The sequence below is a fragment of the Mauremys mutica genome, chromosome 7 (assembly GCF_020497125.1).
Source record: "Mauremys mutica isolate MM-2020 ecotype Southern chromosome 7, ASM2049712v1, whole genome shotgun sequence".
NCBI classification, from domain to species: domain Eukaryota; kingdom Metazoa; phylum Chordata; order Testudines; family Geoemydidae; genus Mauremys; species Mauremys mutica.
In genome coordinates, this window is record NC_059078.1 from 38,514,785 (window position 1) to 38,532,919 (window position 18,135).

An 18,135-nucleotide genomic window follows, 5' to 3' on the forward strand; every position below is an offset into this window, starting at 1 on the left:
ATCAGCCACTCTGTGACCTGGCAAACTTGCATCAGCATTGTGCTGTTTAGGGCATTGCTTTTAGCTGCCTCCTTTTTGTCACAGGTGTACGGCAGTGTTGCAAAATATACAGTCTTGACTGGCTTAGCCAGACTCTAATTAAACAGAAGACAGAAATAAGGAAAAAGAGAAAATTAAAGTGGGGAAGGAAAAAACATATGTGGTGTAGGGATTGTGACAGCCTCTCATCCTGGGTGGTGGTTGGGATTCAGATGGAGCCAGTAGAGCTGGTCAACTGGGTCCTCTCTTGGCCCGGTCTGCTCAGGACATGTCTTAGGATCAGGATAATGAAGGCACAATATTGTCACACTGGATCCTGGGGTCCTAGGAGATGATGGGGGTGGCAGTCGTGATAATGAAGGTCATTTCTTCCCCTTCTTTCGGTCAGCCATCATCGTGGTAGCCAGCTCCCCCCCCTCCGCCCCGCACCAGTCTCTTTTTGAGGACCCCAAATGGGAGTGATGGGAATAGTCCATCCCCTCATTATTTTGTACACCAATTAGGCCTAATTTCTGTCACATTAATTTTGATTCACTGATTTCCAGTCCCACACTTCTCTTGTTTACCAGGCATGATGTTAACACCCTCTTTGAGTTATATTAGTAGGCCTTTTTGAACTAATTCAGTCTTTGTTCTCCCTTTCATACCTTCTCCCATCACCATTTGTTGTGTATAGGCTATTGTGTCATTTTGGAACTTTCACTTTTTTTACAGTTGAACTTGCAATTAGGATAAATTTGTACCTCCACCACCAATCATCACAATGGCGTTAGACACTTGATGTTTAGGCCCTTCCATGAGAAATAGCCTTTCAAGCATATGTGCTTGATAGGTGGAAGAAATTATTGGTGTGAGTCCTTCCCATTAAGCTATGGGGAGTTTTGGCTGAGTAAGGACTTCAGGGTTTGCTCCTTTGCTCAAGTTTGAGCTATACTCATTGAAACCTCAAACCATCTTTGCTTTCCATACCCATCCAGGTCCAGAACTAAAAGCTGCAAGGTTATATGCTACTTAATAGGAACCAGGAATTTTATACAATGTTACTTAGAGAAGTTCCAAGCAAAAACCTTTGCTCGGACTCTTTGTAGGCTTCACATTTTAGGTTGTTCTTACTGGTCACAGTTTCACTTCTGCTGTTGATCTTTTGATACAAACTTTTAAAAACAACTGTAGTGAAATTTTGTTTTATCTGTAAACATGTATAATAAGGATGCTCTTTTGACTTCTAAATGTGTTGGTGATACAGTAACCTGGAGTGTTTACATTACAAGATCAGCATTGGATGCAAAGTAGCATGTCAAAAGCAAGTGCTCTGGACACATGGCTGGTGGCATATTAATCTTGACTTAAACTATTTTTATGGACTTCCCCATCCCCTCTCTCGTAGAGGGGGAAATTTTGCGAAAGAATAACATGTTTCTAGTGTTGTGCTGTAAGGATGTTGCCTTTATTGATTCAGAACTACCCAACCTTTTCATATCTGTGTTCATAAGCATTTGCTGTGGCTTGAACCTTTTTTGGCTTGACTCTTGCTACAAGTATTTTTTCTTACAAATAAGAAGTTGCCTCAACTGAATGTTCTTACTGTAGTGTTAATGATATCCATTAAGTTCAAATAAGGACATCTCCAGTAGGGTACAAATGACTATTTAGAAATGCTGATTCTCTTACCCAGGCCTCTTTGGCTGTATCTCAAGACTCTATTGGCTTTTCACTCTGAATACAACATATCGTGTTGTTTAGCCAAGTTCCCATTTAGCTGTATGTTGAAGAAACAGATAAACACAATACTAGTTTCTTCATAACTGGCTTGTTTTCTTTAAGTAATTATACTAGATTTTTTTTTAAAAAAAAAATTCCGGTACTACCTAACCAGATAACTTTACTTAGAACAAGTGGCATTTCAGTGAATTTTCTGAGAGATGGATGGAAAAAAAGGCTTCATTAAGTATCATTCTGACATTGAGCATTTCCATGTTACGTGTGTATATATATATTGCAATGTCACTGAGTGTGTGTATATATATAGAAAAAACCTACAGTAACAAGCAAACTCAGCTCATAGATTTAACCCTCAAAGTAGCATGCATTTCTACAGAAACAGTTGATCTATCTAATATTAGCTTCGTGTTCATAATGGTGTTTATCGTGCCCTTTCTGTTTGAAGATGTTGGGTTTTTTTTCTTTTTGCTTATTTCCTTATTAGTCTTTCCTTGCATTAGGTCTTGAACAGTTTGCAAAAGTAAATGTTTTCAGATTCATTTTAGGCTCACCAGCAACTCTTCCAGTGTAGTCTAACACTTCATCATTGTCTTTTGAGGTCAATTTTAATATTAGGAAAAAATACAGTAGTTTGTGGGAGAGGAAGAATCCCCTAAAATACTTGCTTGTAAAGCCAATATCTCTAAAGTATTAAGCACAGTAAATAAAAAACATTTGTCTTAAACTTCTGTGAACCAGTTTACCCTCAAAACAATTGTCTAGATTTTACTTCACATTTCAAATGCAGGGGAAAATAAGAAAATCATATGCTGTCACATTTGCCATAGTATATCAGGACTTCATTCTGATTTCAACCCTGTTTTTAAAGTGAAGTTTCAGACATAGGAATCTGTTTGTCAGGCCTTTCTTTGTCCATGTCCTAACTACATAAGGCATTAAATATTGTAACTGGATGATTCCTTTGTTAGTTTCATTTACAGAATCTGATTTTAGCTGGTCTTTTTCATACTTACTTTTTCACTCTTAAATCATATGGAAGTTCCATTAGAAACAGGTGATTAAGGTGGAGGCAGCCTTGGATTTCTTTGTACCATATTTGGGATAGCATTATGCCTGTGTTTTCAAAAATGCACAGTGCGCCAATCATGGAGTTAGTACTCCACTTTTCTTTAAACAAACCAGAGTTATGGCAAATAAGCACATAGATGTTTAGCTGCTAAATTGTACACTCCAATGACAGGTTTTTGTGGACACAAGGTGGGATTTTCAAAAGCACCTAAGTAACTTGGGCATACAGTCTCATTAACTTCAGTGGGACTTGTATCCATAGTCACGCATTGCAAATATGCATGTAGCTTTGCAAGAGCACCCACACTTGTTAGAAAATCTGTTTCTTATAAGCAAAGCAATTCAGCATTGCCTGACAGAAACAGGAGCATTTACCAAGGACAAGAACCCACAGTAAGAAAGTATTCTTTAGGGAATAGTCTTCTTCTGAAGGAGCGGTTTATTCTCTGGTAGCCCAAAGTAGCTTTGTTGACATAAGGTTCTGTATTAAGATTTGTTTTATCTTGCTAACAACCAGCCTCCTATGTCCCAATACATGCGTTTTCTGTTCAGAGTGTTAGGGTCTATAGTTAAGTCAAATCAATTGAAACAACACTGCTTTGCCTTGGAAGAGCAAACTTCTCTCAGAGGTGTATAGATGTACTCGACTTCTGTGTTCCACACTGCTTGAATGTGTGACTCTCCCATTAATCTCTATCTGATGATCACTCTATCTAGTGAAGACCCGCTAAATCGATGGCAGAGCTCTCCCCGGTCGACCCTGGTACTCCAGCTCTCCAAGAAGACTAAGGGAAATCAACCGGAGAATGTCTCCTGTCGTTATTCACGTAGCTGAAGTAGTGTAACTTAGGTCGACTTACCCCAGTAGTGAAGACAAGCCCTAAGAGGAGAACTAATTTGTGTAAAGTTCTACTTCATGGATTTCCTAATCCATCATATGGTAGATGACCAAAGAAACTGCAAAGGAGCCTGTTAAGGATTAAGGGAGAATGAGTTTCCTGGTTACCAGGGAGAGAGCTCCACTCTTATCATGTCATTCACTCCTTTCTTCTCTCTCACATTAGTCTAGTGGGTGTTCTGTCACTTCTTGTTTCCTCATCAGATGTGTCTTTTTAACACTCACTCAGAATTGCTATTTTGATTAACCCCAGGATTTGTTTCTAAAAGAAGGGAAGGCAAAGAGCTCTGTAGGAGCAAGAGAAGAGCTAATAGCTTTCACTCATTGCTGTCTTGTAACTATAGGCTACTAGTACTGAAAAGGGAACATCTACATAGAAAATGAACACTCTCTAGGCTTAATTACATCATAATGATGTGAATGATTTTAAATAAATGTAGTTTATTTTTACACACTGGATTGAGTAATAATTCTTGATCTGTCTTCAATGGTATTTTCCTGATGAAATCCTGCTCCCAAATACTTTGATTTTTTTTTCAGGTGAAAATACTGACACAGAATGAAAATGGCAAGCTGCAGGCTGCCCTACTTAGCAATCTGAAGAGTGCAGTCACAGCAGCCTTTCTCATGTTGCCAGAAAGTTTCTCTGAAGAAGACCTCTATATGCAGATTGCAGGACTCTCCTACTGTGGTTAGTATATGCATTTAAAGCTTCTCTTGAGAAAAAAGTCTTTGATAGGACGTCATACTTTATAGTTTGAGATGTAATACTGCACAGATAATATCACAAATAATAGGAAGTCTAATATATGGTAAACTCCAGAATAGAAGTGGCTCAGTGAGGCTGTGACTAATCATACACAGCCTTCCTTAGCTCAACAAATGTAAGGTCTGATCCTGCATTTGAATGCAGTGTGAGTTTTGCTATCAATTTCAACTGGAACAAGGTTCCACCATACTGCATTGTGCCTACAATATTTCATGCTCCGGTAACTTCATGAGAGTTTGGTTCCAAAGGAGATACTGGGATGCCCTTTAGGTAAGGCTGAGTGATGGTTGCTGTGTTTCAGGAGACCTTGAAAACACACTTGAGAATTTAGTTTGTGCCTGTAGATAATAAGGGCATGAGCTTGTTCTTATGTTACTGTGGGCTATCTCAACATACTTAATATTCTTAATATTTCAAAGTCCTGGAAATACACTTGGTGCCCTTCTCCACTGTGTAAGGTCTATCTAGTCAGTATTCTGACAGATGCTAATGAGATTTATTGTTCATCAAATATTATGTTTTGTGATCAAATTCTTCTGCGACTTATTTTTTATCAAAAGCTTTTCCTAAAAATGTAGTTGCCATTTTAATTATGGAAATCCTGTTCAAGTTCGCAGTTATCAGTTTTTAAAACAATCCATCCTCATAATTTTATATTCCCTCTTGCAATCTTCTAATATTTTGGAAGAATGGAATAGAGAAGAGTTTATTCATAATAGAAGTTTTAATTTAAAATACTTCAAAGCACTCCGCAAGTTATATATGAATCACTTCACTCACCACTGAAATGCAGCGTCCTCTGGGGTGAAAAGTGTTATGCATTGAACCATCACAAAGTAAAAAAAGGATACCGTATCTAAGTGAAATGGTAAAGGGTGTTTTAGCTAGGCACACTTACTAGTGGGTTACATAATCACCCCAGTTGGAATCTGACTGTCTCTCCTCTGAAAAGTGCTGTGAGATTTGCACTGACCACAACTGGTCAGGATAATTCTTGACTATCGCAAGTAACGACACAGTTAATACAAAAGTGGGAGATGAATTATTTGACTAAAAACATTTGGAACTGGCTTTACTGCCTGAATAAAATTTGAAGTGGTAACATTCCAATTTTGGGATGTTTGAGAAAATAGGTGAGTGTTGATGAGGTGTTTATGGACAGCATTTGCTTTGTTGCTATTTTACTAAATCTTGACTGTTTTCACAATCCCAGTAGATCAAACTCTTTTTATATATTGCCTGCTCAATCCCCTTGAGACAACCAGTAACTTACATGGTATATTTGACACTGATATTTTGTATTTCTTTACAAAATAAAGTTGTTCATGAGCTTTATGGAGTTACTTTTTAAACCGCTGAAACACACTGCATCTTGGGCAGACAGTGATTGTAAGTTCTTCTGTGCTTGGCATGACAGAGCTTTGTTTTGCTCTCAGCTAGAGCCGTTTACTTGGACGATTTCTTTGGAGGCTGTGGGAGAACAGGCTAAGGAGAGCACAGTATCCATTAAACTAAATAATAAAACCAAATTGCTGCCTTGCAGTATTCAGCTCTTAAGTGTGGGGAAACAAAAATTGATTCAAGGTTTTGTTGTTCACATAATACTATTAGCTGTGCATTAATTCAAATCAGAGTGAGTTCTGTCTCCTGGATGGTTGTTTTGGAGACTGAGTGCAGTATGATGAGGCTGTTCCTGATTGGACCCTCTAGGCCAGAGATTCTTAACCAGGGTACGTGTACCCCTGAGGGTACACAGAGGTCTTCCACGGGGTACATGAACTCATCTAGATATCTACCTAGTTTTACAACAAGCTACATAAAAAGCACTAGTGAAGTCAGTACAAACTAAAATTTCATACAGACAATGACTTGTTTATACTGCTCAATATACTATACACTGACATTTAAGTATAATATTTATATTCCAATTGATTTATTTTATAATTGTATAGTAAGAAGAGAAAGTAAGCAGTTTTTCAGTAAGTGTGCTGTGACACTTTTTTTGTATTTTTATATCTGATTTTGTAAGCAAGTAGTTTTTAAGTGAGGTGAAACTTGGAGGTGTAGAAGGCAAATCAGACTCCTGAAAGGGATATAGTAGTCCAGAAAGACTGAGAGCCACTGCTCTAGGCTCTTCCAGATTACAAGTAATGTCAGTCTTGCAGTAGAAAGAACTAAGAAGTGGTGTGTAGTGCTTAACAGAAGAGTCTTTCCTGTGAAAAAGAGCAGTGGGGTTAGGGGGCAAGGCAAATGTTTGATCAAAGCAGGTGAGAATATATATATATGTTAGTGGTTATGATCACAAAGGCATGAAATGTTGCCTACAGGTAGAAAAATTACCATGTCTATGATATACTTACTAGTGTCTTTATTTCTGAGAGGAGGATAGAAGAGAAAAATGGTAGCTGAAAGATGAATCAGTGTGCAGGGCTGGGAGTTGGGAGCAAGAGGGGTGGGTGTGAGGGTCAGTGAGCACGCATGGCCAGTGGGCATGTGGAGCAGCAGGGCCTACCAAGAGAGAAGCCCAGAACTTTGCACCTCATGGATGTAGCAGGAGAAAAATTTATCCTGCTGTAAATGGAGGAGGGGGAGGACAAGAGACAAGAAGGATGTGATGATTAGAAGCAGCAGGAAGAGGGGAGAAGGAGCTGCAGAGCTGGCCAAATGGGTTTGCTATGCATTGAAACCCATTGATTGGATTAGGAACTACACGGATTGACTATCCCGTATGTATTGAAAAAGGAAATTGGGGAGTGATGGAAATGAGTAAAAGTGTAAATTACAGATAGTAAAATACAGATATTCAGTCCTGTGTTGTGTTAAAGTATGTTACAAAGCACGTATCAGAGGGGTAGCCGTGTTAGTCTGGATCTGTAAAAGCAGCAAAGAGTCCTGTGACACCTTAAAGACTAACAGACATATTGGAGCATGAGCTTTCGTGGGTGAATACCCACTTCAAGTATTCACCCATGAAAGCTCATGCTCCAATACGTCTGTTAGTCTATAAGGTGCCACAGGACTCTTTGTTACAAAGCATTTCATTCCTAGAGAAATGTGACACTAGTCATGTGATGCTGACTATGGTCCAAATTCAGCCCTCAGATACATGCATACACTTGCCATTGACTTCTGTGCAAAGCATTTGCTCTCTTCCTCTGGTATTTTTAAAGTGCTTATCTTAGGATCTAAAGCACCAGCACTACTCAGTATAATTTTACACTTGGCTGTCTGTTAAGATTGTCATGTGAGTGCTAAGAACTTCATTTGTTAAGGATTTGGGCTTTTCAACCATCTTAGAGAGATGGGATTGACTTAGTGGTGTGGTGTGTTGTTTTTGTTTTTTTTTAATTAAGTAAAAATGTCAGCACAGTGGGCTAGTGGAAGCACAGTATGGTGTGAACCAGATGCCATCTCTAGGCTATTCTCCTTGAGCTGGCAGGTGTTGGAAAGTACTTCATTATTAGAAGACAATCTTCATTGAGGAGTGCATGTGGCTTTGCAATAATTAGAGCATAAACAGCTTCAGATGATTGGTATCTAATTCTATGCCTTGTTAATCCCCTGTGGGTTCCATGGCTTTGTATTCTCTGTTTCTGATTTTTTTGTCAAACTATTTTTCTTTCTTTGGTTTAGGTGATTTCAGAATGATAATTGGAGAAGACAGGTCAAAGGTGCTAAACATAGTGAAACCGAATGTGCCCCATTTTCAGAAGCTCTACAGTAACATATTACAGGAGTGCCCTCAAGTGGTGTATAAGCACCAGCTGGGCAGGCTAGAGGTAAATGGTTTACATTGTACATTTTAAACCCACAAGTGGAATTGCTTTATTACTTAAACAGAGATCAGGAATCGCACAATGCACCAGTGTGAATTTCTCTGTTTTTTCTCATTTACATTTATTATATTTCTGTTAAACTACTTCCAGCAATTAGCAGACTTGACACAAATACCAATCTATAAGAACGAGGTTTAGCTCTCATGCACAGTAAGCTGCTGTTCAACCTCTCATTGGGTATTGCTGCTGAATGAGGGAGTCTTGGCAAGGGGAAGGAGGCTGGTTTAAAACAGATGGCTTGATGACTGCCATTCAGAAGCAGCAGATTATGGAGTGTGATGGCCAAAAACAAGTGGTTTTCAACAAAGAATTGGACAATAAATAGCTTATAGGTATTACTATCTGCAACCAAATTAGCCTAGGTTTCAGTGAATCCAAAGAAGTTTGAGTTCTAGCCACACAGTTCAATGAACCAAACCCAAAGTGAGTCCTGGCATCATCCCACCGTAGCCCATACTCCAGGTGTCCATCCCTGGAATTCAGGTAGCCTGAGAAGGTCCTGTAGGAAGTGGATGACCAAGAATAACACTTTGGCTTGAAAGTGCATCATCAGAGCAGAAAGTACCAGATGAAAATGCTGGCCCTTTTGAATTACCCCTCATCCCATGTTGCAGGTGATTGTGGACTTACATCACAACACCAGGGTGTGTTTTCTTGTCCTCTCAGGACACTCTGTTCAGTCAGCCTTAGTGTGCACGTTCTTGTGTACATTCTAAAGATTGTTGAAATATAGCAATCAAAACCATAAGTTGCAGACCAGTAACAGTTACCTCCTCTCAGTTCAGTGCACGGAGGAACTTTGCAATGGAATAAATATTTTAAGTGAACTGTTGCTTTGAAGAATGGAATCTTTTATTTGGGATGAGAGATTTTTTTTTTTTACAAAAAGACTTACTAGTAAGTTCAGAAATAAAAAAAACTGAAAAATGTTGAGCAAAGGGTGTTGACCAAAACATTTCCTTCAAGTTACATAAACCAGACATGATGCAAAGTTTAATGCAGATGAGAGAGAGATTTTTCAAACAGTTTTAAGGAAAACTAATTGTAAAATAGTGAGAATCCCTATATATGACACAAATAATTTTGCTCAATGCTTGAACATATTCAGCACATGGAATATTCAGCACAGTTCCATGGTCGTTGAGACTATATTTGTTTTCTTTGTTTTCTGCATTTATTTTATTTAAGAGTAATTTGAATAAATTAAAAATGCATATATGCAATTGTGTTCTTAACTTGCTTGCACTATCAGCAAGATAGCATGTGCAAAGTGGATGGCTACCTAAAAATTCAATCTTGCGCTTAGGTTGTCTTTCAAGGTAATGGTTGAGATTATGCTCTGGAAAAGCCGTGGGAAAAGCAGCTCTCACTTCTGTTGCCCATGACTCTGTGTATGTGCACATGTAATAGACTGTATTATCTTTCTGCATATATATATATGCAACTTTGTAGCTTTATGATCAACACAGCTTTAGTAGGGACCAAAGATAGCCAAAACCCATCGGTGCTCATTTTGGAAATGTGTGGATTTTGTGTTAACCATCTTTATTACATGTGACTGAGTTCACAGTTTTCCTTGGTTTTTGTATTTGTAATGTTCAGATCGATAAAAGTCCAGAAGGTCAATTCATGCAGCTAATGGCTTTGCCGAGGACTCTTCAACAAAAGATAACTTCTTTTGTGGACCCTCCTGGGAAGAACAGAGATGTGGAAGAGGTTTTACTGAAAGTGGCCCATGACCCTGACTGTGGATTAGTGGTACATCAGGGTAGGTCTGTGGATGCATGAGAGGCAGTCTCTGATTGGAAGTGATATATTTAAGAATTAGTTTTATTATACTACATGGAAACAGCTTAAGAGAATCCAGCCCATCAGTTTAGAGGAGTAGAGGCAGAAGAGAGAAATTACAATTCTGAGATGTTACATTGTACCCAAATGCTTAATTTTAGGATACACTAGATGCAAACACGTTCTCAAAAATCTTCATGTTTGTATATCAATTTCCACTTGTCCAAATTAACAGAAAAATATAAAGTACTCATTTCAAATCCTAAAAGAAATCATTTTAAACAGGAACTTGGTTGAATTAGAACATTTAATTTTCTGGTTGCCTGAGAGGACTATCTTGCCTGTGAGAAGAAATGCATAGTTTCAATCAAATATTGAGCGTTAGTGGTATGCAAATATGTATTGTGCTACTCAGTTCATTTGAATTTGGAAGAATAACTCCAACAAACTGCAAAATCCTCACATTATAATTAGCACATATTTGGGATGTCTTGGCAGAGACATCAAACTTTGGGCAAAAAAGAACTGTTGAGTCATGTTAGCAGGTTAATGTATAGACGCTTGTGCTGTTGCCATCAATGCTGTTCTTCTGTAGATAGATGAAAATATTTAGCATTTTTACAGCTCTTTACACCTTCTGAGTACTTGACAAGCACTAACTAATCCTTGCTGCAACACTGTGACATAGAAAATAATGAAACAGGCATAGTTGTGATTTATACAGGACCACATAGTGAGTCTGTCAGAGCTGTGATTATTTCTCTTCTTTATGCACAGGTATTTCCCTACATATTTCTCCAATCAAGGAAAAAAAATTAATTATGCAGTTTTAATAAAAACAGTTCTAAAAAAATTATGCAGTTCTAAAAAAAATTCACTTCTTACTTTGTAATGCAGCACAATAACGCACATGAAGATAGAAACATTATAATTGAGACACATACTCTTCTACATTCTTCAGTGTGTGAGATAGTGTACAAAGGCTGTGTTGTGCACAAAAGTTCACACAAATAAGTGTGCATTATAATTTAGACAGTATACTTGCATAATACAAGTTAAGTGATGTTTTAAAATGGATAAACAATTTTGAAAGTATTTTTACAGCCACTATTATTCTTAATTGTATTTTTTTACAGCAGTGTCTAAGGACTAACCAAGGATGAAGCTCCATTGTGCTTTGCACTGTGTCAAAAGACAGAAGTAGACAGGCCTTTCCCCAAAGAGTTTATAATCTAAATAGATAAGACTGACACAGGACAGGGGAAAGAGGGTAAAACAGAATGTGAAAACACAATTTCATATTGAAATAGTTTGTTCAATTCTTTAACAAGCCCGGGCAGTGAAATATGAAATGACAAAGCCCTGCTGAAACTGTGCATGCTGAGGAAACATGATTGATTGAACCACTCATGACTGGGCAACTGGGTACATAAATAAAATGGGGAAGATTGAATTAAAGGAATCAAACTCTATTAATTACTACCAAGTCTTCAATATTGTTTTTCCATATAAACAATACCATGTTATATACAAAATTTTAAAAGAGCATTTGGAACAAATTCTTGAATGAGCATGACAAAGCAAAATAGAAAGTTTTTGTTAAGATAATTGTAAGTTTTACTTCCAGGATGCTTTATTGTATAACTGGAAAAATATTTAACTTGTGATTTTTTTTAAACTCTTTTTTAAGACTAAGATGGATAACATCTGTGTGTTTATATCTCTTCTCTATACACAGGCATTTCAGGAATTGTGAGATCTTCCAGTCTAATACAGAGTTCTAAAACCATACTAACAGCTGGTAAGGACATCTGCCATTATATACAAATGGGTCTTTTGGTTTCAGAAAGTACAAATTTTAAGACCTCAAGCTCTCTCTGTTACAGGAGTTAAAATTATAGACTTTTTGGTCTTGGGAAACAGAGAGAAGCCACTGGAAACTTTCACTAGTAATCGCCTCTCTATTTTCTATAATTATTGGGAAATCATAAAAAGACAAAGGGAATCTGAAACGGGGTGTGGTGGGGTTGTGATATTAAAAAATATATTACTTTAGAGTTCTGCTCTGTAGGGCACTTGGCTAATTTGTACCGATACTCTGCTCTTCTTGTGAACTCCCATAAGGAGTAAAATTCCTTTAGAATTCCCTCAGGATTTCTACACATGCGGGGAGAGCAGAATGAGTGTAGAGATTTGCAATGTAGACCAGAGACTAGAATTTTTTCCCTAAAAATGATACTAAGCTAAGCATTTACTGACAGAAGTTTCAGACTACATGTAAAATAAATATCTTGCCATATCATGTTTCTGACCAATCCCTCTGACAGAAACCAGCATTAGATCCACTCAGTAGGCAAAACTGTTCTATAGCTGGTGAGCCTCAGTTAAGAGACCAATACTTTCATGTTCTTAAAGGAGAAAAAAAATAAGTGAACTGTCTTAGAAAAGGAGTTCACTGATAAAAGCCACATGAGAAAAGGCTTAACTCTGTTTAATATTCAAATTAAAAAGATATACATTGGGCTGGGAAAGACGAGCAGATTGAGGGAAAATAATTGATTGGCTGTGGGGGAACACATGAAGATTGGGTGACATTTCCTCCTTCATCGAAAAAAACCCATCACCGTCTCGATAGTTGGATACCCCATCCTGATGTGCTACCTGTCTGCCTCCTACAGTGGATCTAATATGAAGATGTTCTGAGTCTTCCAGTTTAAAAAACTATTTACCTCACAGCTAATTTAGAGTGAAATATATTAGAGCCTAAGCTGTTACTGAGTCATCAAAGTAGTAGGGTGAGTTGGGCCCTCAATAAGCCAGGGTCACTGGTCGGCACATTGGAACTTTCTCTAAATTTCACTTCAAGAAAAATCCTTACATTGCGCAAAGCGGTGACTAGATGCAGGTTGTAGCTCACATAAATGTCCCCTACCTTCCAAATGTAGATCATATAAAAATTATGATGTTTATGGTTTAAGAAGTTATTCTCCATACCACACAGTGAAGGATTGACTTTCCAGAGCTGTTATCCATCTTGACTCAGGGGCGCTGGAACAGGGGGAGCCAGGGGGCCATAGCCCAATCAATTTTTACCAGTCGTAAAAGGGGAAGAGGTGGAGTGGGACCTTGGGGAGAAGGGATGGGGTGGGGGGCATGGTTCGGGTACCTGTGGCCCCCCACTTTTAGGGAACATCAATCTTGTGGCTATTCCAAATGTTATGCCTGTTGCCTGTCTAAAAGCAATGTGCTTTGCAGTGTTCAGGACCATTACTATCTTATTTTGGCTAAAATAATTATATAATAGGGATGATTGTACTGTGTAGATTGATGTGTTTTGTTTTTTTAAATCATGATGTTTTACAGTCCAGTTATACAGTAACTCCTCACTTATCCTCATCTCAGTTAACATTGTTTCATTATGTTGCTGATCAGTCATTGTTATGTTGCTCGTTTAAAGTTGCTCAGTGCTGTCTTATAACGTTGTTTGCAGGGCTGGCTCCAGACCCCAGCGCGCCAAGCACGCGCTTGGGGCGGCATTTTGCCGGGAGGGCGGCAGGCGGCTCCGGCGGACCTTCCGCAGTCATGCCTACGGAGGGTCCGCTGGTCCCGCGGCTCGGGTGGACCTCCCGCAGGCATGCCTGCGGATGCCGCGGGACCAGCGGACCCTCCGCTGGCACATCTACAAGAGGTCCCCCGGAGCCGGGGGACCGGCAACTGGCAGCGCGCCCCCTGCGGCATGCTGCCGTGCTTGGGGCGGCCAAATTCCTAGAGCCGCCCCTGGTTGTTTGGCAGCTGCCTGCTTTGTCCACTGCTTGCAGGAAGAGCAGCCTGTTGGAGCTAGCTGGTGGGGGCTTGGAAGCAGGGTGGACCGGCAGCCCCCCTATCAGTTCACCTAAGCTCCCTCTTTGGCAGCGGCCCAGCAGGCTATCAATTGCTGGGCAGTTCCACTGTCCCTACCCCCACAGCTGTGTGCTGCTCCTGCCCTCTGCCTTGGAGGTGCTCCTGGGAGCCTCTTGCTTGCTGTGGGGGTGGGGGGAAGAGGTGCTAATGTCAGGGTGTTCCCCTTCTCCCGCTCCTGTACCCCATCTCCACAGAGCAGGGAGGGGGGCACGGCAGGGCTCAGGACAGAGGGAGCTTGATGGCAGCAGCTGCTGTCTCAACTTGCTGATCTACTTAAAAAGGCAGTGTGCTTAGAGTTGGGTCAGCATACTTAAAGGGGCAATGCGCGTCTCATGCGCACATGGTATGTGTCTGTCTCTCTCTCGCACACGGTGTGTGTCTCACTCTTTCACACACACGCACACACTACTGATTAATACAGTAGTATTTTTAGATGTAAAAAACTGGCTTGTGAAGTTCAAATATGTCAAAAGAAGGAAATGCATCTGAAGCTAAGGAAAGATGGGCTTGAGGTTGAAGCTGGGGAATAGGAGTTGAAAGATCTGAAGTTTAATTCCTGCCTCTGATATAGGCTTCCAGTGTGATTTTTAGAGCAAGTCACCTAACCCTTCTGTGTTTCAATTTGCCTTTCTGTAAAAGTAAGGGTAACATTTAGCTACTTCATGTAGCATTTGATCCATTCATCTTCATAAAGTACATTGAGATCCACAGATAGCAGGTGCTATAGAAGTGCAAAATATTGTTTTTTAAACCTTCAAAAATGTCTCTGAGTTCAGTGCTTGTGAAAGTTAGGTGACTGCCTGGGAGAATGAGACTGTTCGTATACAAACTGCTATAGTATGAGCCACGGACGGCAGTGCAGGCTTCCTCCCCCCATTGCACCACCTGAGTATCTACAACCCCTCCCTCTCCCCCGCCGCTCCCATCGCCTCCTGCCCACCGACAGCCCTGCTGATCAATGCCTCCCCCTCCCTCCCTGCACCTCCGGATTAGCTGTTTCTTGGCATGCAGGAGGCTCTGGGCGGGGGGAGTGGGAGGAGCGAGGGCATGGCAGGGGAGGGGGAGGGGGCATGAAGTAGTGGAGTGGGGGCAAGGCCTGTGGCAGAGCCAAGGGTTGAGTAGTGAGCACTCCCTGGCACACTAGAAAGTTGGCGCCTGTAGCTCCAGCCCTGGAGTCGTTGCCTATACAAGGAGCTGCATAATAACTTCTGAAGAGCTGCATGTGGCTCCGGAGCCACAGGTTGGCCATCTCAATCTAAACTCTCACCTGAAAGGACCCACCTCGGACAGTCCATTGGTGGTTCTTTCTCCATGCCTATTCAGCAGGCTACTTACAGGGATTTCTGTGATGTGGCTACCTGTGTCTTGGGACCCTAAAAACACATTATGAAGACTTGTTGTCTCTGTAATGCTTTCTGCTTTGTATGCCTGCATATGTTTTATAGATAGCTCACAGACTTACAGCCATCAGGAGCCATCTTGAGATCTGTTTTCTCACCTTCTTCTCTAATGTTGGTTTTGTGCCTAGATACACAGTATTATTAACTTAGTACCTTACCATAAACAACATTTTTGCTTTTTAACTAGCCAGTCATGTGGGATTACATTTATCCCTGAAAAAGTTGGTAACCCTCTCCACATTTCCATGTTACTTTTGGAAACGAAGGGTTGGGTGTGCTAGTTCAGGCCAAATAAAAATGAGCATGAAACTTTGCCTCAAACTTGAACCAAACCCAAACCCCAGTGAGTCTTGAAAGGTTTGCTTCTCTTTTCTTCTTCCCTCCCCTTTTTCATACACCTCTTACCTAGTTCTTGCCAAAAGCAGAAGCACCAAAATAGGATTGATTTATTAGGATTACTGGCCTGCCTTAAAGTGTGCAGAGATGAGCCCTCCAGACCTTGGGAAGTTTGGATAAGGATCTGAACTTCTGGATGCCTACCAAAGCCACACATCTTGAGGTGTGGTCATTGTTAATTTTAACATCAGAGTGAATAGAACAATTTGAGGTCTCAAACCTGCCCTTCTATAAAAAGCATGTATCAGAAAAAGTGGTGTATCTCTGCAAAGTCTGCTTCTGAGCAGCTTTTCTAAACCATGTTGCAATATGGAAGAAGTGCAGAATCCTTTTCTTCTTCTTGTAGGCAGAGCTGGAAGAGCTGCCTGTATAGCTACAGTTGTGTGACATTTCCTAATGGAAGACCCTGTTTTCACTGGCTTATGATTGCCAAAGTTTAACTGTTGGGGCTGAAATCTCCCAGGTTGGGTGTCTGTCTTAGGCGACAGTATTGGAAAGGTTTCAGCTTCAGTGGTTCAGCCATTTCTGAGGGAAAATAGGTTGTTTTTTAACCCTTTTACAAAAATTATTTCAGCCACTGAGTTGCGAGGCTCTAGCACTACCATGCATTGATCCAGAGACTTGAAATTTATCAGAGGGGGTTGCAGTGGGGTCAGGGATTTGCCTTTTGCCCTCCCCAGGAAGATTCTACCAAATTTGCCAAGTTATGAACCTCTATAAAATGTCCATTTGCACATGCTTAATGGAGACTTCTAAATGCTTGGGAAGTCTGCACTGAGCCTGCTCCATCTTGGGGCTGCAGCGACTGAGGTAGAGAGACTCTCTTGTGCTTTCAGAGCTCCTCCTACCTTTGCCCAGGCAGTGAGGAAGCTACTTGATTTAAATGCAGAGGGGTGGGGAGGAATGGGAAGAATAGGAGCAGGGGGTTGCTGGAGCCAGAGGTTGGGAGGTAGCAGAGAGGGAGAAGGGTGGGCAAGTGTATAGAAGCAGAGAGGGAGGGAGGCAGGAGCCTGGGGTGTTTGAAGGAGGTAGGGTTGGATAGAAGCATAGGGGGAGGAGGGCAGAAGCTGGGGGACATAGGGGCAAAAGGATAAGTGACCATTACAGCTACTCCCTTCCAGAACCTGAAAATAAACCCAGGAATCATGAGCCTCTGCATTCCTCTCCTGTTTGCAAATAGTTATCAAACCCACTGGCAAGGTGTATCATCCCCTTCTAGAGATGGTCCACATAGCAGGAGTAGGCTGTTATCCTCTCAGTTACTCCATGAGCTCAAGTGGTATGGATGTAAAGGTCTGAACCCTGCTGCTGACCCAAGTTGGGGCCAGTGTGGTTCCACATGATAATTTTTGTTTGTTTATTAAAGGCATATAGGAAATTAAATTAAAAAAAGTTAAAAGAATGCTAAGGTTGCAAAGATAAGCATCAAAAGTCAGGAAATTCCAATTAAGGTTGCAGCTGGATTTTTTCCCCCCACAGGACCCCTGCATCATTCAGTGAGTGTGTAGTTACTCAGTTTTTCTTTGTATCTTCATGCAGTGTGTAGCTCCAGGCCAAAACCTGCACTGCATACAAAATTATTAATTCCTCCTGGGCATTTGTTTCTGTGGTGTTCTCACCACATTATCTTTGTGCTTCACAATTACTTTATCTTTATAACATCCCTTGGAGATGAGGTCGTGGTATTCCCTTTTTACAGCTTCAGAATGGAGGCAGAAAGGGAGGAAGGCCAAAAGTGTTGTGTTTCCTAATTTTGGGTGCCTAACTCGAGAGCCTGTATTTCCAGAATACTTAGCATTTTTATAGCACTTTATAGGTTTGAGCAAAGCTTCAGTCAACTTCAGTTGCAGTTGTGAGCACTAAGCACTTCTGCATATCTGACACCAGGTGTCTCAACTTGTGTTCCTCCTCACTGTCTGGAATGTCCAATTCAAGGCCACTTACGAAAATTTTAGCTTAAGTGCCATCACACAGGAACTCTGTGGCAACATAGAAGTAGAATTCAATTCTCAAGGATGGTATTCAACTGCCTAAACCTTGAGACTCCTGTATCTTCCTACAATCCTCTAACTCATTGCACCCCTTCCAAATTCTGCAGCAAAGGGCAGGGGTCCTACAGACAAGAGTTTCTTTCACTACACAGCCTGGATTCATCCCCAGAAAACCATCCATCTTGTGCACTGAACTGAGGTAGGGGTTCTATAGGGGAAAAAGTCATACATGAGCATGGAATTAAAGGGTAACAAGGGGACCAGATTAAGGTTGCCACGGGTTATTTCATAATGTCAGAGTGCTTGACTTCGCAACCTTAATTTTCTT

At 40.6% G+C, this 18,135-nt stretch overlaps 1 protein-coding gene across 4 annotated transcripts in view; it reads left to right on the forward strand.

Annotated features, from left to right (window-relative positions):
- Positions 1-18,135, forward strand: part of TAMM41 (TAM41 mitochondrial translocator assembly and maintenance homolog) — a 55,634-nt gene that overhangs the window by 27,486 nt on the left and 10,013 nt on the right. For all 4 annotated transcript variants that reach the window (XM_045025595.1, XM_045025592.1, XM_045025593.1 and 1 more), the window contains exons 4-7: positions 4,268-4,418; positions 8,130-8,275; positions 9,935-10,100; positions 11,859-11,921. In XM_045025595.1, the coding sequence (XP_044881530.1) occupies positions 4,268-4,418; positions 8,130-8,275; positions 9,935-10,100; positions 11,859-11,921 (526 nt within the window). The remainder of the gene's footprint in view (positions 1-4,267; positions 4,419-8,129; positions 8,276-9,934; positions 10,101-11,858; positions 11,922-18,135) is intronic.